General features: G+C 35.8%; 1 protein-coding gene across 1 annotated transcript in view; it reads left to right on the top strand.

Annotated features, from left to right (window-relative positions):
• Nucleotides 1-23,938, top strand: part of MCTP1 (multiple C2 and transmembrane domain containing 1) — a 512,403-nt gene that overhangs the window by 351,377 nt on the left and 137,088 nt on the right. The window contains exons 10-14 of the mRNA XM_044916766.1: nt 1,104-1,206; nt 2,945-3,047; nt 3,386-3,487; nt 3,868-3,942; nt 5,987-6,106. Coding sequence (XP_044772701.1) covers nt 1,104-1,206; nt 2,945-3,047; nt 3,386-3,487; nt 3,868-3,942; nt 5,987-6,106 — 503 coding nt within the window. The remainder of the gene's footprint in view (nt 1-1,103; nt 1,207-2,944; nt 3,048-3,385; nt 3,488-3,867; nt 3,943-5,986; nt 6,107-23,938) is intronic.

The following is a 23,938-nucleotide window of genomic DNA, read 5'->3' as shown; positions in this document are numbered from 1 at the left end:
TGCTGTGTGGGAATACATGACTTATCTGTCACTGATAGCTAATGAATTCCTTCCTATTAAAATTTAATTGAAAATCTTCAATGATATTTAAGCTTTCACAGAAGTGTAAACTACTGTGACTACAATTCACAATGCATTTAAAACAATTATTCTTTATCATTAAAGTTAATAATATGCACATTAACCTCTTATGTAGTCTAAATCAATATTGTAGTTTAGAAGATATGACCTCTGGACAGCTTTGTCTAAATATTGATTTCATTGTCATTTGTATAAGGTATCAAACAAATTACACGCAGCACTAATATCATTAATGCTGCCCCCATAGAGCCTCTGACTTTATGGGGTTCTTATAATACAGGACATGACATTACAAAATATTGAGGATATCACAAAATATAATTGCCGAACGGACAAGATTTGATTATGGCAGAACAGGCTCGCTGTAAACAGATGATAACTTCCAAATTCTTTACTCTCAGTGGACAGGAAAAAATACTGCTCTTTAACATGAGCTTAAGTTTCAAATGGCAAAATTTTTTCTGCCTCTGAGGGTTTAATTTACCTTCTTGTGATGCCAGAGACATTTCAGGAGGGAATCTAAAGTCACATTACAATGGTGTCATTCTGTAATATAGCAGTTTTCCCAACATAAATTTGTTTAGTTTTGTTTAGAAATTTCTGTTAAAAGTTACTAATGAGTCGGAGGAGTTGGAAAATATATGCGTAAAAGTGAAGGGGTTGAGCCTTTCAAATGATCTTTATAGAACTAAATAAAAACTGACTGAGGGATGGACATGCATCACAGTTTCTCTCATAATAATTATTACTATTTTTTGTAAAAAAAAAATAAGTACAAATCAAAATACCAGCTGTATAATTTCCTTTCTTTTACTTTTTTCAGGTTCTAATTTGCTAGGAATCACAATTGTTAACACTCTCCAGTTACATCTAACTCTATTTTGATGTTTAAATTTTTCACACTGTATGCTACTTTTTGTTTTTCATAAAACTTTTCAGAAAAGCGATGTGGCCATGATCATGACACTGTGAACTGTGGGTGTTATTTATACTAAAAATGTTCCCCCCCAAATCTCTCGTAGGTAAAAGTGACCCATTTTGTGTAGTTGAACTGAACAATGATAGGCTGCTGACACATACCGTCTACAAAAATCTTAATCCAGAGTGGAACAAAATCTTCACATTGTAAGTAATCATTACCTTGAGCTCCTTTCAAAAATGGAGCTAATAATATTTATTTTTGAGATATTTGTGTGTGTGTTTATTCTTAACTGATGAGCAGCTCTGCATCTGGACTGCCGCTGCTCGCAACAGCGAATATCATAATTGTAATACCTTTCCGACAGAGAGACCTGGGGAAAGAATATGCCATTTTTCTTTGTTTTCACAGATTCTTTTTTTTAAAACTGTGATTTTTATATGGTTTGACTAAGGATTTTGCTTCCATTAACTGAATGTCCATACTGCTTCTTCCTTTTATACTTTCTATTGAAATTCTCCCCAACTGCATTGACACCAGGGAGGACAAAGCTCTATTTGTTCCATTCCCCAAATCAGCAAACAATCCAGTCTTGAATTCAGAGATGCTTTAGTTTTGCTTTGTTGCATTTTAGTACAATAAGGATATTAAGTATTGTCCCAGTTACCAGAACACCATTCGGGTTAATTTTCCTTTTGTTTTAAAAAAAGTTTATAAATCTTTTGACCACGCACTAAAAGCTGCTAATCTACACCACAGTATCTCCTAAGAAGTCCAGGGTGTGTGTGTGTGTGTTTTAAACGGGGTTTTAGAAATGAACTCTGAACAAAGGAAAACTCTCCAAACAGAGTATTTCTTAAAAGTTTTCTAACATAGTTTAATTTTTTTGTATATGAAAACTGCTAAATTCCTCATTAATTTCTTATAATGTCTCTGCTTAAGAGCGAGTAACTAATCAGATTTAATTATCTGACCAATTTATCTTTAAGGAATTCCACATTTTTATAAGAGATGAAAGCCTGGTCAGTAGACTTGCACTCCTAAGAAGATTGTTGAGAGTGTTCTTCTCTGGAATGCATAACTGAATGAATAGGTTTGATTATTATCAAAGCCATTAATTGATTGTGCCCCGATAAAGCCCCTTCTCACACGTGGTTGCAGTCTTTCAGTAATGAATATATTCTTTTTTTTTGTTTTCTCTTAATTCATGTTTTCTTGGTAAACAGTTTGATCAAAGAATAAATGCTGTCAGCAATTGGGGTTTATTTTTCCAGAAACAAAAATGAAGAGCTCGCACAGTTGTTTATTAACATACGTTGTCTTTGGAACGTAATGGGACACTATTTAATTTCTAAATCCTGGGGTGGTACAATAGCTATCAATGTTACATTTTCTCCATTCTGTTTTCTGTGTCAGTTAGTTTTTACTATAAACCTACCAGAAATAAGTCAATGTTTTGGTAGGAACTGTAAACAAAGGAGATGTCCTACTATTACAGAAAAAGAAAAATTGTATGAGATATACTGTGACTCTTGCTGATATCAAATTTAATGGAGTTTTACATGGGGTTAATAGGAAGCTAGGAATTATTGTGATAATAATGAGAGGGAAAAGTCTCAAAAACATCAGTGCCACTTATTGATTTTTTTTTACGCTAATTCTGTGCCCATCCAGATGGAAAATTATATTTCATTAAAAATTATAACTTGAAATTACAGTAGTGTTCAAAGTTCCAGATAACAGAACCAACACTGTAGTCTACGAAGGTGCATTATGGGAAATTCTGTCAGATACCAAGCTACCTTGTATATGTGTATATGCAAATAGCATACCTAAAAACACATACACACAAAATCAGCTGGAGCCATCTAAATTTTCAAAAGCATTTTTGTTCTTGTTCCCCACTGATGAAGTCTTTTCTTCTTACGTATATTTATTATGCAGCAACATTAAAGATATCCATTCAGTTCTTGAGGTGACAGTTTATGATGAAGATCGGGATCGAAGTGCTGACTTTCTGGGCAAAGTTGCTATACCATTGCTGTCTGTAAGTTTTATTCACCTGACACACTGCTCTGTCTTGCTTTTGCTCAAGGGAAAAAAAAAAAAAAAAAAACCCTCAGCTCTGTATCTGTCATTTCTCAACCAAGGTCTGTAATAAGAACACTAAAAATTTTAACATACTCAATTCACGGCCATGTTGAATCCCATGATAGTTAATTTTTCCTGACAGACTTGATCCTGGTAATGAACAGGTACTTGTCAGAATTGCCACAGTTGTTTTGGGTTCTCTGTCAGTTTCAGCAGCTGGGGGTCAAAGGTCACTGAGGGAGTGTATTCAGCGGAGACCGCGAGACAGACGGCTGTCATGTCCTTTTCCCGCAGATTCAAAATGGTGAACAGAAAGCCTACGTCTTGAAAAACAAGCAGCTGACAGGGCCAACAAAGGGGGTCATCTATCTTGAAATAGATGTGATTTTTAATGCTGTAAGTCTTAACTTTGGCTTTTTTGTACTGCTAAAGAGTTCAGTTTCATGAAAGCTTTTGTTCCCGATTTGTAGAGAATTTCTGTCATTCCTCGTTTTCTCTAAACCTTGATGTATCCCGGAGAATGCGCTTCCGCCACTGCCTGGCACACCCACACTTTCTGTTACAGTTGGCGGCTGCCGCTGCCTCCGTACTGCGGCCGCTGCCTGCCGGCGTAAGCGGTGCAAGCGCGTGCGTGTGCAACTGTATACATTTGTATTTTATGAGCGCAGCAGCCAGGACTTTGAAACTTTAGGAATTATTGCAAATTGAACTGCGTGAAAAACTTGTAAACGTTGGTAATATATGAGTCCATAACAGACACATATGTTGATGTATAGGTGAAAGCCAGCTTACGAACATTAATACCCAAAGAACAGAAGTACATTGAAGAGGAAAACAGACTCTCTAAACAGGTAAAAAGCAAGGAAAGATGAATCCCTCTGGGAAGACCTGATTATATCTGCAAAACATCTAGGTAAATTCAAATAAACTTTGGAAGTGTGGAGGGGGGGAAGACTAGGGAATTTTTGATCATCTACTTATGTGAAATGGCTTTCTCTCTTTCTTTCCTTTTTTTTTTCTTTCTTTCTCTCTCTTCCCTTCCTTTCCGTAAGAGATCAAACAAGGACAATACCAAACTAATAAATTGGATGGGGGTGGTCAGAATGGAAAGGGGATACTGTAGGCGCTGCGTAGAACGGATATGTATTCCTGCATTAGCCAAAGAATGATCATTTTGAACATAAAATACTGTCTGATTGCCATGGAATGTGTAAATGAGAACCACCAAAGGCTGAGGTTCAAATATATGTCCAGACCACCCACAGGTATGGTGCAGGTGTGTGTAAAGCGAGCCCTGGGTAAAGCTCTTCCCTCTAATCCACAAGAGACGGGGCTCCATCTTTTAAGGGAAACCTTCCTGTTAATTAGATTTTGACTATGGTCTTTTAGAAGTGAACTTTTATTGGCACTTTTAGCGAAGAAAATAGAAAACCAGCACATCTGATTTTTCTGTCATGAAGAAATTTTAACTAGGGCTCTATATCTTGTAATTAGACCTAGATTTAAATTAGGTTTGATACCAAGTTAAGAAAGGGTGCTAAGCTACCTCTTTAAAAAAATGTTTACTTCCAATTAACGCAGCTAAAATAAAATGTTTTTGCTATGGCTATAAAGTTTACAGAACTCATTTGTGTGTGTTAAAATATTTAACGATTTTCTGTGCTATTAGAAGACTAAAATTAGTTTTGTTTTTGATCTAATCAATTCACCATAAACAGTGGGATCTTTCGTTGATTAAAGACAGTGCATGAATTACAAATGCAATATCTATCTAAATAGAAATACAGATTACATTTTTTTCACAATTAGAGATAAAAGTAATAAAAGGAGCTCTAAAAGGAAGGTCATCAGGGGAGGAAGGAAAGAAGGAAACAAATAGGGTGACTCTTTTCGCGAAAGAATTTCCATTTTAACAACTTGTTAAAACTGGTATGCTTGTTCAGGCATCTATATTTATACACACACACATACACATATTTTTTCCAAATGACCTCAAGAAGCTTCACTTCTTAAAAATACCAGATCAGTATCGAAGTATATTTGGCATTAGCAAAATATTAACCTGCAGACATAGTAGTCTAATTAGTAACACAGTTGTAGATCATTTTTTGTACCCTCATCTAGTAGAGGGGCTATTCTTTTTATAGTTGTAGTCATGCCTTGTTTTACATGTTAGATTTAAATTATATCAATTCTCATATACCGTTTTTAATGAAAGATTTTGTAAAGCATTTGGTTACCATAAATTTTTTCCTAACTCCAAAATTATGAAAAAAGCAATGAGAAAATATAGGTTAAATTGATTGTGGAAAAGAGAGAGAGAGAATAAGAGAGAGAGGGAGAGAGACCGAGAGACAGAGACTGAAAAATTGATAGTAAATAAGGGAGGTTCCTACAAAAATGGTGAAAATTTTGTTTTCTGTAAGAAAGCAATACTTGACAGGTTTTCCTCTAAGACGTGAAATTAAAACATTTCACGTTATCCATTTCACTTTGAAATATCTTGAAGTTAAAGCATTTAAAGAATCTTAAAATCACAATGAGATTTAAGAGTAAAAAAATATATATTTAAGGTTCACAGTATATAAATGTTCTTAATCTCTTGGAGATTTTAGATTTTTTTTTTCTTTTGAACAAAAGTAGCCCGACCCACATAATAATATTATTTAAGAAAATATATTTAGCTGAGAAATTGCTCTTGTAATTCAGTTCTTTCTACTTTCTTCAGAGATACTTCTCTTCCTTTAACTCTTGAGCCAAATTGCTTGGTATATTCTTACAACGTTATTAACTTTCTGAATCCTTTTTAAGTCACACTAAGCTTGAAGAATTTTGTACCATATCTGATGGTTTTTAGTCTTGCAAATTCTGATAATATTTTCATCTTCCTTACAGCTGCTACTAAGAAACTTTATCAGAATGAAGCGTTGTGTCATGGTGCTCGTAAATGCTGCATACTACGTTAATAGTTGCTTTGATTGGGATTCACCCCCAAGGAGCCTCGCTGCTTTTGTGGTATGATAATTCTTTATTACTTACATTGTTATTCATTAAATTCAGTAATCATAGCTGCATGTTTCTGTGGCTATAGTAACAGTTATGTTGATGTGGCCATTTTAAAACTCCTATTTTAAGACTTGACTGGACAGATTTGCCGTGGGCAGGAACCTGATGGATCGTTCAAGGTCCGAGTCCAAGAATACACATCCCCCCCCCCCCAGATTTCCGGAAAGCAAGATATCTCAGCCAATATATAATTTTCTCCATGACAGTCAAAAAGTAAAATTTTACATATTGCATAATTCCAAATCCCAATAACAGCGCCAAGAAAAGTCCTTAGTGTTAAAAAAAATTAATAATCTTGACCATCCTCGTCTTTATTTTATTGTTTTATAGATTTTTTTTTCAAAATAGGAAAATCGTTAGCAGTAGGATGCTAGTTGGTAATGTTTGAATATGTGAGTCAATTGGAAGTGGATGTGACCTATTTAAGAGACATTTTATTGTTTCTGAGATTTTCAGTTTTTAAAGAGGCACAAGTGAGAATTTGATAGATCCAAATAGTTCTCTAACAGTGTTCATCTTGTGGCCTTTTACTTTGGTTATTTAAAAACTGCTGATGAGACCAACTTGCAGAGCTCGAAAATCTGAGAGAACACTTTCCTCTGAGCTTTAGCTGGGATTTTCTGCTCTCACATTAGTTTTGCTTATTCAGGATTTCAGTCTGAAGTTTAAGTGGAGTCCTTCTTTCTAAATCCTTTATTTTATTGTCGTATTTGTAAGAATATGAGTACCTTATGCTTCCTTATAGTTTCCAGGTTAGCAAAATCTGACTTTATTATGGAGGCTTACAAGAAGAGCCTTAATTATAGTAACAATTCAACATTTTAGTATTACCATTCAAATGAGTGTATGCACATCTGTTTAGCACTTTGAGCTCTGTCCTCCTCTCAGGCCTTGTATGGGACTTTCATTAATGTCTGAGCACATGGAACAAAGGGTGAGTATGTCCCTTTGTGTTGTAAGTTACCAGAAAGTTAGGCGGCCAGCTTCCCATAGACATGTTGTTGTCTCCTTAAAGAAAGCGATTGCCATCATCATTAGGATTTAGAAAAGAAAATCTGCCTCTTTCAATATTCTTTTATTTAGTGCCTTCACATAATAAATATGTCAGGGTACTGTTAGGCAAACTTTATTATGATTTTTCAGTATCATAGAGGCACTTTGATGTTAATGAGGAAAAGACGATACTGAGTTTCTGTGTGTATTTTATGCTATTACTTCGAGGTTCCACGGGGCCTTATAACAGACACAGTAATATTCTCCTGAAAAGGCCATGATGCCATCTTTGATTCACTCTTTCCAAAGTCATTCCCCACAACTGTTTGCGAAATTTGAAAACAGAGAAATCTCTATAATTATGTCATTTGTTCAGGAACATTCATTTCGAATGCTTTAACATTACAATGTGTTGTGTAAGTTTACATAAACTCCCTCTGGCTTCCCGAGGTCGCTCATGTGAAATGAATTCAAGATGGCAGACTTTTTTCCCCAATTTTCTTCTGATTAAAAAAAAATCAGGCACTGAAAGTCCAAGAAACTTCAGTACATGTATCTGATAATACTTGAGTGGTTTCACTATAAGGGAATCAGAGTTCACCAGGAGGAAATATAATAATATCTCTCTTAGCTTGTAGTCAGTTTCCAACAGCCTTGGTCATACAAAACACAAACTGAATGCAAGATGCTTGCAAAAAAGGGGGAGGCCACCGTGAAGGAAGGAAAAGGGCCTGCAGACACTGATGGTGAGAAACAAGTCCTCACAAGCTGCATGTGAATATGCAGTGAGAGTACTTTTGAGGAAGAAATGATAATATTAACTGTTCATTGAATAGAAGCACTGAATCACACTCTACTGAATGTGGTTGAAATAACAAATAACAAAACTGAACTGCATTTATCTAGACCTGAGCTGGGCATTCCCTGAGAACGGGGGCCCTGCCTTTTTCACCCTGGTACTCCAGCATCACCTGCAGAGTATCTAGCACTTGGTAGGCTCCCAATATAAATGGCTATCTAAATCAATAGACCAGCCAATAAGTCTGAAAATTTTTTAAAGAGGAGAAAGTCTTCTTGAATGATGCCACATAAATAGGGCTTTGCTCTGGTAAAGTTGGTTATTAAATGATGATAGACATAGCTTAATGCTCTGCAGCAATTTTCCCTCGACCTTTACTTAAATTCTAATGAATTTAATCCTCTAAATAAGAATATAATAATCCTCTATGTAATAACAATATATAATAGTATATTATTACATTATATATGTGCTATATGTATGTTATATATATAATAATATAAATCCTCTAAATAATACAATAATCCTCTATATGTGTTATATATATAAAACAACTAATATATAATAATATAATAATCCTCTAAATAATAATACAATAATCCTCTATATAAAAATAACAACAACTCATACTTCCTGAGCATTTATGTGACAGGAAACTGTTTTACAGGTACTAAGGCACGAAAGTGCCTTTCATGCGTAAATGAATTTAATATTCCCGACAACATAATTATAAGATAGATACTATTATTTTCCTGATATACAGAGGAAAAAACTGAGGCACAGAAAAGAACCTTGTCCAAAGTGCACAACAGATATTATTTTCTTTCTAAAAGAGCTTTCTAATATGCACCTTATAATCTAAGGCTCATAATAATTCAGGAAAAATACTGTTGTAGGATTTTAATTCCTCTTAGAGATATTAAATGATGTATTTAAAAATGAAATGTTTTGGGGCGCCTGGGTGGCTCAGTCGTTAAGCATCTGCCTTCAGCTCAGGTCATGATCCCAGGGTCCTGGGATCGAGCCCCGCATCGGGCTCCCTGCTCTGCGGGAAGCCTGCTTCTCCCTCTCCCACTCCCCCTGCTTGTGTTCCCTCTCTCGATGTGTCTCTGTCAAATAAATAAATAAAATCTTAAAAAAAAAAAAAAGAAAAGAAATGTTTCAAAGATCTCATTGCATAACCAGAGCCCTTTTAGGCCTGTTTATTGAAAAGAGCTGCTTTCCATTAGGAGAGGAGTATGAGCAGCACCCCATTGTTACAAACATATTGTTCCCATCATTCCCTGTTGATGGATCTCGGGTCTATTATTATAATATTGGTTCCACTTGGCCCACTTTTTCATAAATGCAGCTGCTTCACGGAGCACATTATGTGGCTTGGTTTTAGGCCCAGATCAGTAAACTTCGTAATGTTTAAGTGCCTTTTTTTTTTCCTATTCCGTTTTATTTTTCTTTGCTAATTTTCTATCCAAAAATAAATGTAGAATAATAAAATCAAAATGGAAAAACAATAATTTTTTTGTCCCAATGTCAATTCAAGTGGAAAGCTTAAGAAACGCAGGGTTAGAGCTGCTCCAGCCTCTTTGGCCCTACCTATGTGTGCTGGGAAAGATGCAGAGCAGGCGGCCGAGATTAGAAGCTTGCAATCGGCCTGGGAGGTAAGGGATAAAATAGAGGCGAGCTTGTTCCTGGGAATGTCCTTGTTACTGCACGCTATGAATTAGGTTTTTAAATTTTACTATGAATATTGAATGCCTAAGAGCAAACACAGACGTATGTGGCACAGAAGGCCCTGCTCGTCTTTGGAATTATCTATTGTAGACGTGGAAATGTCTCATAAATTGGGTCTAATTTTCATCAGGCTCTTGACCAGACATTTGTGTTCTTGTGGATGTCAGTGGGTGCAACATGGAAAAAAAAAAACAGAGTGCACACTTTCTCTTCAGTACTGTCATTTCTCACTGTAATGAGCACAAAAATAATTGGACAACTGAGCTATCAGTGAAAGGACACACTTCAGTGTGCGTCAAAGAATTATTTTACAGGACAAACTTTAATCTTTAAATGTGATTGTAGATAATTTGTGGTACCATCTGTCCATTTGGAATTGTTTTAGCCTTTTCTGTCGTTACACAGTGAGTGCCGCTGTGTTTAACAGTAACATTTGATATTTTACACATTTAATTTCTGTTCTGCTGTGTGGTCCTTAGGGAATGGAGCGCTAGTGCTACATGAGAGAGACAAAGTATTGATCAGTTAACATTTCAGCTACATTTATGTATGTCGCAAAATTAATGAAAATGCCAGACAAAAATGTCAGAGTGCACAAAAAGGTAGAATTTAAATTTGGTAGTTTAATGAAAAGTTTAAGATGTGCATTATCAAAAATGTCCTCTTGCCTTTAAAGTACAATTCCTAACAGAATAACTACAGGGGGACACATATTGTACTTAGAGGAACAATGAACGTGAATTATGAAGGAATGTCAACCCCTCAGAGTACTTTGTGTTGGAATGGGCATGTTTGAATGCCTGTTACTCATAAAATACGTTTGTTTCTGTTCATATCTGGAAGGCTACTGGCTTCAACCCTCTGTACTGACCAGCCTATGAGGCAGGCTTCCTACGGAGATTCTCCCCGCCACCTAGGTCGGCCTTGGTATACCTATGTTCCTTTTGTGTCAAAATTGAGAATTCCCTCTACAGCAATTCATCCAGGCCACTCTGGTTCATTACTCCTTCCTTTCTGGGTCCTTTTCAAATGCCTGGTTTTCCTTTGCTTCCAGATAATTTGTGCTCCACCTTCATTCACTCCCCATTTTAGTAAAGGATCATACTTGGGACAACAGCTACTCTCAGAAAAGCTGGGCCATTATGCAGGAAAAGAGAGAAAACAGAGATGATGTATGCAAAGAATGACATGAGGCAGCTCTGTGTAGCCAAATGATTTTAAAAAAAAAATGGAGGAAGCATAAGCAAGGGAGGAAGGACTGAACTTGCAGAGGCATTGGGAATATAATACAACGATCTGAGGACAATAGGCTCACGAGGATACTGTACTGAGTATTTTCTGGGGAGAAAGCCTGCTGCTATTAAAGAACATATGGATTTTTCTAAAAGTTGTTACAAACAATAAGGCCATTTTAAGTGGCCTTCACGTTCAAGGACTAAAAAAGGGGGCATTGCTTAAGAAGAAATACCAATGTGAGAACAAAGGCATAGCTACACCTACATGTAGTTCAAGTCTCAACATTCATGTTAGTGAGCATTGTGGGGGGATTGTACTGGACATAGGAAAAGGTAACTTTAAGATTCCAACAGAAATTTCTGTTTTCAACATTTAAGAGATCTCAGTAGTACCACACCAACAAAATTATGCTTCGAGTCTATGGCAGTTTTCAAATGATTTTTATAGAAGCTTTTGTTGTTGTTGTTGCTACAATTATTTTTTCAGTGCTAAGCAGAAAAATTGGAAATGTTCCAGACGTAATTGTTGTTATTTTCCCTGCAACAACAAAAACAGAAGAACCCTCGAAAATCAAAGAAACAAGTACTAAAGCAAAATGATCTATAACTCATGGTCCTATCCTTGCATTCTCTCATTTTCCTAAAATTATGTAGATCAAAATTTCCTTTTGTCCACCCTTCTTCATTTATGCTTTCCTCTGAAAACACTTATTAAGTTTACTAAACAATACTTCCAGTCTAATTTTTACAAATTTTAAAGGTACATTAAACATTTCCTTTACAAATGTGTGAGGAAAGAAGAGAGCCTATATAGAACTTCATTGATTTAGAAGATTGTATACCTCCAAAATGACCTAAAATTCCTTTTACAAAGTCAAAGACTATTGACACTTAGAAGATTCCAGTACTACAATTTCCTTTTCAGTAAATAGATTGTATGTCCAATTCATATGAACATACTGACACTTTAAGTTGATAGTCAAACTCTACATTTTCCCCCCAAATTTATCTGAATTCCAAGGAAGAAGAATTTTTTTCAAACATTGGCCTGTAAAAAATTAGGTTTTCTTAGGTGGTGCCTCTCACAAAGCACCGCATATAAATTCTTGCAATTGCGTAAAAGCCCCCCCCAAAGACCACAATTTAGAAGTGAGTTGAGTTTTAGGAATAATCACAGTTAGCTAAAAATCAACCGTGAATCTTAGGAAATGTAGCAAATCAGGTATTAATGGAACAAAGCATTTTGACTAGATTTCTCTAATCCTTCTTGAGGAGTTATGCTCTAGCTCAGTTTATAGATCTATTTAAACGTGTAGTCTTTTTGTTTTGTATTTTAGCTGTTACATCTACAAAGGCAGCACCTCCTCAAATCAGTGCATAGTTCTCTTTAAATGGTGCCAACACCCTTTTTTTGTTGTCTATTTTCAGAGATGTCAGCAAAATGGCCTCCCGTTCTTTGGAGGGAGATAATCACCTAAGACACAGAGTCTACTACCCCCTGAAAAGCTTATTCCTCTGAAATTTTATTGTGTACTTACAAGAAGAAGAATTTAATTCTTACAGCATGTCACACACACATTTTCTATTATCTCTACTCTCCCTCCTTTGTCCTGTAAGGTAGGAAGTAGTAAAATGCTATAACCTGGGACATATTCTTCTATGGATGATTGGGGGAAAATTTAAACTACTTCACTTTTTCTCAGGTAGAGTGCTATTGCGCTATATTATAATCAAACATAAACTGCAAATATCAGGAACATAATGGTGATACCTTATTGAATTCAGGAATTAGCCTTCTCGTTAACCTTCATGGTTTGTGTAATGAAAGCTTGGGCGGTTGGGGATACCAGGGGCTCAGTGTGGCCTCCTTCTGGCTGTATGGCTGTCCCACTTCACCACAAGCATTACTTCTCAGGTAGTTTCAGCTTCAGGACCTTTATGACACCCTTTACACATATGTGACTTCGTCCAGATTTTATAACTGAGTTGACTTAAGGATCAACAATTATAAAATAATGAAGTCACGATCTGTCCTCAGATTCCTAAACCAATGTTTTGTCCTCAGAAGAATTTTCTACCTTCCGGCTTCAGTTTAAATTGTTTGTGACGAAAGAGCAAGCCACATTCTATTGTGAAATATTATCGTGTAAAGGGTTTTTGCAATGAAAAACATTTAAATGAATGAGATAATTCTACGATTTATTTTACTAAGATTTTGTAAAGTAAGTAATAACTCTTCTGAAAGATTTTAAATTAGCACAGAAATGCAGTCGTTAAAATACTTTAGTCAGTAAGTTTATCCTGCGCATATTTTCATGCCCCCTTGTATCAGGCAAATATTAAGAAATAGGAATAGAATGCTTTCTTTGTCCTGTTTTCCTATTTTGACCAGTCATGAAGATATACCTTAGAATTATGAATGTATTAGAATTAATTTGCCAAGGGAGAAGCTGACCTGAAATGTTAAGAAAGTTGTTTCTGTTTTTTTGTGGCTCCTTCTCTTGCCCTCATTTCACGACATTGACCATTACAGTCAGAAATGGGGATAGACCCAGTAGTCAGGCTTGCCACAGTATGTCTGGGAGTTATGACTCCACGTTGCGCCTTCTCCTTTACTGTGACGACAGAGGCCCAACACTCAGCAAATGGTAACATCAGCGATCAGTAAGAGAGGAAAGATGAAGGAGTAACCATTTCTCACATTCACACCAGTCATCAGCTATTGGCTCAAAGGGATGTAATGAAGAGAAAATCAGAGAAAAGCTAACAAGCAAGAAAAGATGGAAATTATATTAAAGTGTCAGTACATATTTGGGTGAAAATGAAAGGCAACCTTGATTTTAAGAATGGAAAAGGAAATGTTAGAGATAAAACTTGGCTTTTATTTTATCTTAAGTCAGTGTTTCTCAGTGGGTTTTTTCCCCCATATTCAAGCACCTAAGAAGAAAATTTTCATTAAACGAGAGAAAATAAATGCTAAGGAATAAGATTTTCTCAGGGAATGTTGGGTTTTAGAAGGTCACAAATCATTGTAATATCTAAGTTTTTTTTTAATTCTCCCCTAAGAACCAATTTTTGCCCCCTCGGGTGCCATATTGCCCCCCATTGAGCATGCATGCTTGTAAATGAGGTTTAATGTGAGCTTAACTATGTTCATTTTCATGCTTTCGGTAGCGAAGTCTAGTTTCAATATTCTGTAGTTTGCATACAATAGAAATTATTCCCATAGGTAATCAGTCTGGAGAAAGATAATTTGTGATCTCTACACAAAATTATTGACTACATTAGAGTCCAATTAAAGAAAGGATTTTGTTTGGCTTCATAGAGGTTAACGAATTGAATCTTCCCCTTATGAAAATCCATATAAGAGTTTTCTTCTCTATACCAATTGCAAGGGTGCATTGTTGTGCTTCCCTGAAATGGAGAGTGGGCTGAACATTAATTCTGCCTAAGTAATATAACCTCCATCATTATGAGGGTTTGATGGGTTTTGTCTATACATTGCACTGTATTTATGACTAGTAGATAATCTTTACATTCTTAAACGAATATCATTATGTCAGAGATATAAAAGCATACTTCATTAGGCTCGATTACCTATTAGATCTTCATTGGAAGGAAGGAAAAAGGTTGTGGAATAGGGAAGTCATTTAAAACAGTGAAGATACATGTTTTACTGGCTGTTCTGCATGTCAAGTTGTCTAATACTCCATAGGATTCAAAAAACTTTTACTCTTGCAACTTATCAATAATATGTAAATATATGTTGTTTTATATTCCACTTAGCTCTGCGCAAATAATTCTAGGGCATTTTCCATTGTTAGCATTCTATACATTTCTTGCCAAGCCGACTTCAGGCAATGCTTAAGTGTTTGAAAGAAGTGTATCATTCAGTTTTGTCATAAAACGTTGGTGAAGTAAATATTATTTTCCTTAGTCAATTACAGAAATCTTTTAGATTTAATTTAAAATAATAGATTGCCAGATGCCTGGGTGGCTCAGTTGGTTAAGCTGAGGTCATGATCCCAGAGTTCTGGGATCAAGTCCTACATCGGGCTCCCTGCTCAGCGGGAAGCCTGCTCCTCCCTTTTCCTCTGCCCCTCCCCCCTGCTTGTTCTCTCTCTCAAATAAATAAAATCTTTTTTAAAAAAATTAAAAAATAAAATAAAATAATAGATTGCCAATGTTAAAAGTAGTCCATTAATTTTCCACACCTTAATATACTGAGGTTGTATAAAGGAGGTGTTACATTTTGAAGCAATATTAGTAAAGTGGTGGCTGCTACTCAGAGAAAATTTATTTATAAATGTAGAAGTTCAGATACCAGAGTTCACTTTTCCTGGCTAGGTGGCAATATTGAACATTTTTCTGGTTGTGTTTAAATTATTTTAAATAGAGTTTTGTTCTTCCATTGCAAGAGCCTCTTGCATGCCTCAACGGGGAGGCTGGTATTTATAAAGAAAACCTTTAACCTAGGTTCTACTAGCTTCTCTAGCAGTGTGCTATTTCTTTCATTTTATTTTAAAATTCTCAGAATATGAGACTCCTACCACACTTTCTAAGTCCTAAATCTCGGTTTATGTAGTTAAAACGAAATATTTTTTTCAAGTCGGTTCCCAACCTTCAAATAAGATGTAAAAGTCTGTTTTGTAAGACAGCTGCTTAGACTTTGGAACACATTTCCCCACAGTAGCAATGTCATAAGTAATGACTAGAGCCACTAACAAAACCTATCACTCCCTTGATGGAGTCCTAGCTGTAGAGTGGACACATTGCATGTAGGAAGTAGATTCAGTGCAGTCATGCCTTGGTGCTCAGGATGCCAGCAACACACCTATTCCAATCCTACCTTCAGCGTGGAGCACCTGCTTCATGGCAAAGGCAAGGGGCCTACAAAGGTGGAGACCGTATGGGCTTTGAAGGATGCAGATGAAATCATAGAATGTTACAGTTGGAAGGGAGCTTGGAGACCATTTTACCGTAGAGGAAATGAAAGTACTATAATGTAAAGGGACTTACTGAGATACTAACTCTCCTTCTCCCCCAGTTGCTGGGAGTGGGTACTTCAAAGACAGCAGACTTGAAAAGATTAGAGGGACAGAGAGAGAAAGAAAGGAAGATAGAAATATCTACCTCTCTATCCTGAAGTTTATGTGTCAAATTGTGCTTAATTAAAGAAAGCCAAGTGTCTGACCTTGTCCTGTGGAATTCTAAGTGTACAAAATTGGACTTCCAATTGTTGGTTATTTCCTGTTAAGCAGTACGTTGACCTGAGGGGGCTACCATTGCCTATTGGGAAGATTAAACTTGTGTTCACCTTGCTTAGTATTCTTCCTGAGGTTAATAAGTGTGTATCTTATGTTTTAACGAACTTTTCTGTTAGTTGAGCTCACATCACACTATAGCTCCCCAACCCACTGCAGAGATGAGTATATAGTAATAAAGAACTCTTAAAGGGTTCACTGTGTGTCTAAGTGAGGCACATTTTAGACAAGTAATGTCATTAGGCCTCCAAGTAGTATAAATTACTTATTCCCAAAAGTAAATGTAGACTCATTAAGAATATATTTTCCAGGTTTCAAACATATATTTTCACGAGTTACTTAAACAGTTTAAACCATCTCTATTGATTCATATTGATTTAATGGTAGCTAAGATGAAGCTGTCCACAGCCTAAATGTTCATTAGACTAAATAAATGCCAGGAAAAAAGTGTATGTATTTTGAATCTTTTGGAAAAATGAGTGATCCAGCTTCACTGTATTGCTCTCCTCCTACATATCCTTCAAAATTCTGTAAATTGAAATTTTTCTAGCTATAATGGAGCAATCTAATAGAATAGGCTTTTACCAAGTAGTAGAAGTACTAAAATAATAATCTGGGCATATGTTGAGATACTCTTAGATTTTGTAGGGTGTTGCCCCCTTCATTATATAAATTATGTGCTATAAGCTTGATGCACCAATTTATTGCCATTAAAGCTATTGGGGTGAAGAAAGCCAAATTAAATCCCCTATATGAAATGCTTTGAAGTCCTGAAGTACCAGGGCCTGTGGATCATTTAGGCTTGAATGCTGCACACAATTATAGCACAGGTTTTTTTTTTTTGTTTCTGGGAGCGATGTTGCCTTTCAGAATTTGTATCCTTCTTGAAAGCTGATATAACTTAAAATTATTCTTTGAAAATGTCTTCTATCGGATCAAAGAAAGAGAAATAAATCACAAGAAAAACCCTCTCGTCAGTGTTTAGCCAAAAACGCGTGACCCTCTGTCCAAAAATATTTAATAATATCTAGACATGTTTAGTAATACCGGGTTCTATTTCTAATTGAGTAGAATGTTTAACCTAAGTTTAAGGAACTAGGAAATAAAATAGATTATAAACCGAAAAATGTCATTTGTCAGTATTTTTAATCCATTACTAGAACCAGTGACAGGAAATAAATCCAGGCAGTTCTGCTTGAGATGCATTTCAGTTGCCATTAACAGATCTCCCCCGTTTTCATGCACACTCAATAAAGCTGGGTTGAATGGCCGACTCCGATGACTTCAGCGGCAAAACTTGAAGTTAAAGCTGTAATATTGTAACAGAAGCCCCCAACAGTAGTATCAGATGAAGCTGAGAATAAATGTAGTATATCAGGCATCATAAAAGCATGAATGTGGGATACATTTATGCCCTCCTCTATCTACTAGGAGATTCATACATAAGATTCACACTCATTATTCTCGTCATCTTAATGAGATCAGTGTGGGAACATTTCTCTCCTTTTCCTCTTGACTGTCAGAAATGGGACACTCCATTATTTCTTCTTCCTCTCTCTACTTTAAGGGACGAGTTATATTTTCTTGGAAGGCCAGAAATGTTAACTGGTTACAGCAGGCAGCCCCAGAGTATTGCATATAAAGGCTTAAGAACTTGAGGTGGAGACCTCAGCAGTAGTCTCGCGCACGCTCTTGCTCGCACTCTCTTTTTCACTCCTGTGTGTGCTGTTATTTTCTTTTGGATTTTTATCATCTGCTCTATTTCCCAAGGAGTTGGCTCAGAAAAGAAAGGAAAAGATAATTTCTCGTGGGGAGGAAAATAGGGCGCCTGGGTTTTACCTCTAATTGCTATCTCCCTTCTCATTGGACCTACTGCCTTAATTAATTTTGCACCCAGTCTTCTTAAACCAGTTCTGAATGCACTTGGTTCCTATGTCCGAGCCAGACGGTATGTCCGGCCTTGAACGGAAGGAGGTAAAATGGGCAAGGGACCAACTTCTAACGCATCTTATCCTCACATAAATTTTCAGATCTGTCAAGAAACAGCCACTATTTATAATCGAAGTTGCTAGGACAGATTTTTATCATGTTTTTAGATCACAGATTCCCTTCATCCTTAAGGACAAGACAGAAGAACTTACAGAAATATTGTTTAAGCTCTGTGAGCTATTGATTATTAATTTATATTGTAACCACACTGTTTGGGGTGCCACTTTCCTTTAGAGAAGCTCATGTGTGAGAGAATTCCCTTTAACATGATTGAAGAATTTTAAATAGGCATTTTTAATATTTGCTGCCCTCTTAATATAACTTGTTTAATGCACCACTGTTAGCACAGGGATTATGAGTTAATAAAAATGTCATAGTATTAGTGAATAAAACACTATGTAATTTTCCCCAGGTAATGATTAACAGCATAAGGCTATATTAACAATACTCTTAGTGTACAGTCCCTAAATGTATTTGATCCTCATCTTTTAGAAAGTACTTTTATCCTGGAATTCAGTAATAAAGTATTGGAAGGATTTAGTTAAGCTAGAGAATGTAAACTTCTCAGGTGCATGAATCCCTCAAATGATTTATATTAAACTGCTATGTAAAATATCACTCTATCTTAAAGCCAATCCGAAAGTTTTAAATGTTAGTTTAACATGCACTTTATTGAGATTCATGAAGAGCTTATTTATCTCATCACAGCATTTGTTTAAACAGTTGAAAAATAAAATTAATAAGCCATTAGGTCATTATTACATAATGTTTCTGCTCCCATAGATAAATGGGTTTCTTTTTCTGTCTCTCTTTTTAAATAATGTCTCTCTGGCTTTGTTCTGTGGGCTGCAGCAGGCTGTTAGTATGTATCTTTATACCATCAGAACGAATGAGATATATCTGTATAAATTATTGATTCACTTGAGCCTACCTCTGTAATTCAGAGCTGAAAACTCTGGCAGCTTATCTACTAGAATGATATAGCTCAGAGACTGAAGTTACCTACCACAGCAACAATTGCCATTTGGGGGGTCAAATGCCCTTTTACCTTTATACCCGAACACCTGCAAATTGAGCTGTACCCCATTCAGAATTTCAAGAACAGGTCCATTGTCGCAGGAAGTAGAGTTTGTTTCTTGGAGAAAATTATGCCAGTTCTAGTTCTGAATGAAAGACAAGGCTTTTATTACTCAAGGGATATTAGGGCTGACTGCTTTTTTGAGAAAACAAATTTGCTGTAACTTTATCTGTAATTTAGTCCTGAATGGGTGCAAATAGACTGCACATTGTATGGTGCAGAAAGAAGAAAATAGGGGTTTGTTAAAGCCATACAAGGGCTATGTAACCATTATATTTCCGAGGGAAGTCTTATCAGAGTTGCAGGTTATAAGGGGGAATAATTTGGTTACAGCCTTAGCATCAAACACCTGTTTGGAATTTTAGTTTAGAATGACACTGGAGAAGAAAGTTTTTGTCTAAAACAGTGGGTGATGAAATACCCATCTCTTTCAACTTGCTGTGCTGGCTGTCTTTCACCCAGAGACTGGCCCTCTCCAGAAACTTCCAGAATTATTATAATCACTCCCCCTGAGGTTGAGTGTTAGACTCAGACCTAGTTGGAGGGTGTTGACTTGTTTCACTTTTATGAGAAGATTAGATCCATAGCTTTATAGACCCTTTCCAATTAAAAAGGAAATCCTATGCAATATTCTTCGCATAAGAGGCTGATTTAAGCTTTGCCAAGGCTGAGAGAAAGATGAATGCTTTGAGTAAGGGACAAGAAAAAGCATGCTTCAGCTGATGAACCTCCAGGTTACAGAGCGTGGGGACTAACGGATCATATATTATTTGGAGAAACTCATCCCTCAAGTTGGTCACCCACTACTTAGTCAGCAAGCTCAGTAGTTGTCATAGAAACAATCATTTTTACAGTGTTAGAGTTGATCACTGACATGGAACCAGACTAGGTAATCAAACATCTTAGCCATATGCTTGTTCTGAGCTCCAACCTAGTCAATTAGCACATTTTCTATTAAAAACTTAGTTGTAATAGGTCTTCATTAGCTAGCAGTTGCCATAATTGAATAGTTACTCAATTATGTCCGTCCCCCAACCTCATTTTCACTTCTTTACAGAGTCCAAGTAGGAATATATCCAAGAACGTCATGAGCCCCACTTCAAGCAAAATTCACGACCCTAACCTCAAACAAGCTGTTAAGAGTTTGATCCAGGGTTTAATACTTAATTTTTCTTACTGTGTGTTGGCATATATAACCAGGCCTTGGTCTCTTCCTTTTTCTGTTTATTTCAGGATTTCTAGTATTTCTTCACTGAGTAAGGAGTGGGAAGAAGGTCTGTGGTAAAAGCCCCTCCTGCAGTAATGTCCCTAGAACGTGAACCCCTTTCTAAACTTAAACCCATCCCTTCCTTTACCATCTTTCAGTTTCCCCACCAGATACCCATCTGAGCATGTCATTATCCTGGGATTGCTCCCCGTTATCTGCATTATGGGCCCTGCTACCTTCTGCCCGTGTCTGCCATATTTTATGTCAGGGAATCTCATCTGTGCCCTGTGTCATCTGATGTAGGGATGGGAATGAGCCACCTTCCTGTTTATGCACATTTTATGATTGGCCTTGTGGACAAAATATTCTGATTTTCTTTGACACCCTGGTCCTTATTTACAAGCATGTATAAAAGTGGGTTGCCTGGGTGGCTCAGTTGGTTGAGCATCTGAGGGTCCTGGGATCGAGCCCCGCATCAGGCTCCTTGCTCAGCGGGGAGCCTGCTTCTCCCTCACCCTCTACCTGCTACCCCACCTACTTGTGCTCTCTCTCTCTGTCAAATAAATAAATAAATAATCTTAAAAAAAAAAAAAACAAGCATGTATAAAAGGTTGTAATTGGGATATCAGAGAGCAGGTAGAGCATTGAAGTGGTCCTCAGAAAACACCATGTAGGAAATTTCTGGCCCCAGCCACTCACACAGATGCTCTTCTTGATTGGTGAAATTGTACCTCTTTCTTCATTATAAAATCATAAATATGAAAAAATCTGGAAGAGAATTGGTCATAAAGGTTTTCTGAGCTTGGTAGCCTCATTGTGTTTTTCTCTATTGCAAAAAAAGTAAAAGCACTTACCCTCCTAAGAAGTGTAACCACTCTTACCTTAAAAAACACAGGGTTTCAACTTCCCTGCATAACAAAGCAGCATAGCTGCAAAGTTTTTGCCATCAGAAGGGCACATGAAAAGGAAAAATAAAATCAAAGTCATAGTAACGATCTTGCTACTGTCCATTCTCTGGAACATGGTAAGGTCCTTTCTAATACATCCATCCTTGCTGACCAGGTCTTTGCGATTTAGATTTGCAGGCTGGATTCAATGTAAGAGTATAAATTGTTTCAAGGATGACAGATTGCACATCTGGTTTCTTCTCCCCCCAACCCCTGTGTTCACCTTTATAACATTTTTTTTCCACAAAGTAATGTGGTTTAAAAATCATTTTAAGTTGCCTAACATAAACGATAAAATCAAATATTGGATTCACAAACAATAGCCTTTATTGGTTTGTGACAAGTGATCCATCTTTTTACATTAGTGCAGCTTTCTGAACCAGATTATTTTTCATAATTGATAATTTGTGAGTCATATATTTGTTATCTGTTCTTTTATGGCTTTGAAAATAGTGAACGATGCCAAAGATCACTGTGCTTTTATAAAGAAAATTATTTTAGTGTCGTTTATTGGCTGGCATTTCTGAAAGTATGTTACCAATAAGTTTTGCAGAGAATGTAACAAAGATAAAAGTAACATCCCCTGCTAGAAAGAGACCTGATGGGTCTAGAATTCATGTTGATAATGTGAATTTAGTCTTAGAATTCATTCATGTTTAGCATGAGAACAATGAATATACACAAATAAGAAAGAAGTGTCAAATATAGTCCTGTGAGCTGAGAAAAAATGGTTTTGTTGCATGTATGGACAATTTTTCTGATACACAATCGACATTAAAATGACACACAAGCACAGTAGGCTACCTTGTTATGAGCATTACAATTATAACAACAGAATAATGATACTATTTCTTATGATCAATAATTTTTGTTGATTTTGATAAATAGCCTTAGGATAACTATCCACCAACCATTATATAATTTTTATGATTCAGCTTTATATTTGGTTCCTAAAGCCTTCTTAAATGCAATAGGAAAATTTTTACCCTTTATTATGGTTTGTAATTATGTTATGGTAGAATTAGAGCTCTACATATGAATTTATTTGCCTCAGGTAAATAATAATAAGGACTCGAAAATCCATTTTGCCTGAGAGGGCAGAGTGAAAAAAAACTTTTTCTTACCCTTAATTAATAATTCTCTCACACATCCTGAACACTTTCACTAATTCCGTTCACAATTATACTGACTGACAAAGTATAAGTCAGTTGGAAAAGTAACAACCCAATTTGTGGAGAACTATATGAGGAAAGATACCGTTAGGTACATTAAATATTAATTTCACAGCAAATTCATTATGAATTTGCTTTTAGAAATTATATGGTTTGTCCTCAATCTTTACTAAAATTTCTCCTGAATAATTTAATTATAGAAAACTATTTCTAATAAAAATCTTATCTACTTAATTGAAATAAAATTGAGATCATTTAATCATTGCACAATTATATTATGATTATATACAATTAAACACCATATATAAAACATTTGCTCTTCAGGAGACACTAATAGTAGGGGAAGAAACAAAACAAAACAAAACACCTGTAGGTTAATGTGTTTGCCACTTCCACTTCTAAACTTATAGATTTTATTACATTTGTTACATCATCTAATTGCTTAACATTCATACTTTAGTTGGGGGGACATGCTGGACAATATACAGTTGGCTACGAATCAGAATAAACTAGCATATTTATTACTAGCGCAATGCCTTTTCTTTGGGGAGTCTGTTATATTTGCACTCTTTAATTAATTGAATTTCACCTGAGATTATTACTTGTAAATATTTCAAGGATATATTATGGTTAATATTTTATCATTCAAAACCAAAATCCAATTATAAAGAATAGCATTCTTTCCTCCCTCAAACTGAATATGTTCTAAATTGTGTTTAAAATTAAGGATGTGGGGAACATCTTCATCAGATGGGCAAGCAGAATGTTTGAAGTATATCAATAGCCATATTATAGAAAGATAACTTTCCTTTAGGCATATCTTGGAAAATGTTGACAATGTTATTTAGCGTCTATAACAGTATGAGGAAGAATTTGCTCTACCTTTTCAGATGGCCTCATTTATGGCATTTGCAATGATGGTGGGATATGTTTATTTGTACATATGGTGTGACAGATTGTTGATGTGTTTTAACCATAATATATTATTCAGTTTTGAAACCTACTCTCTTTAGAGTTGGATTTTCTTTATAGTTGAAGGAAAAATGCATTTCTAATAACTTGTCTTATAGTTTCAAAGATCCGTATTTTAAAAACCACCTTCCGTATTTCAGAAAATGTGGCTGTTATATAAATTACTGACAATTCAGTGTTAATCATATTTTTTTTGTCAGTGAAAATCAGATTCCTTTATTGTGAGATAAACTACCATGTGAGCTTCATAACCAAAGTATTTGGTATTTTCTTAAAGAAGTACAGTTTAAAATACACATAATCTTTAAATTACTCTAAATATGGAAAGTAGAGAGTTTTGAACAAATGAATTTTAAAAGCTGTATAGAGTCAGGGAAAATGTAGAATAAACTGT

The sequence above is a fragment of the Neomonachus schauinslandi genome, chromosome 7 (genome assembly GCF_002201575.2).
Source record: "Neomonachus schauinslandi chromosome 7, ASM220157v2, whole genome shotgun sequence".
NCBI lineage: Eukaryota > Metazoa > Chordata > Mammalia > Carnivora > Phocidae > Neomonachus > Neomonachus schauinslandi.
The sequence above is the reverse complement of the archived record's forward strand: the minus strand, read 5'-3'. Positions and strand labels throughout refer to the sequence as shown.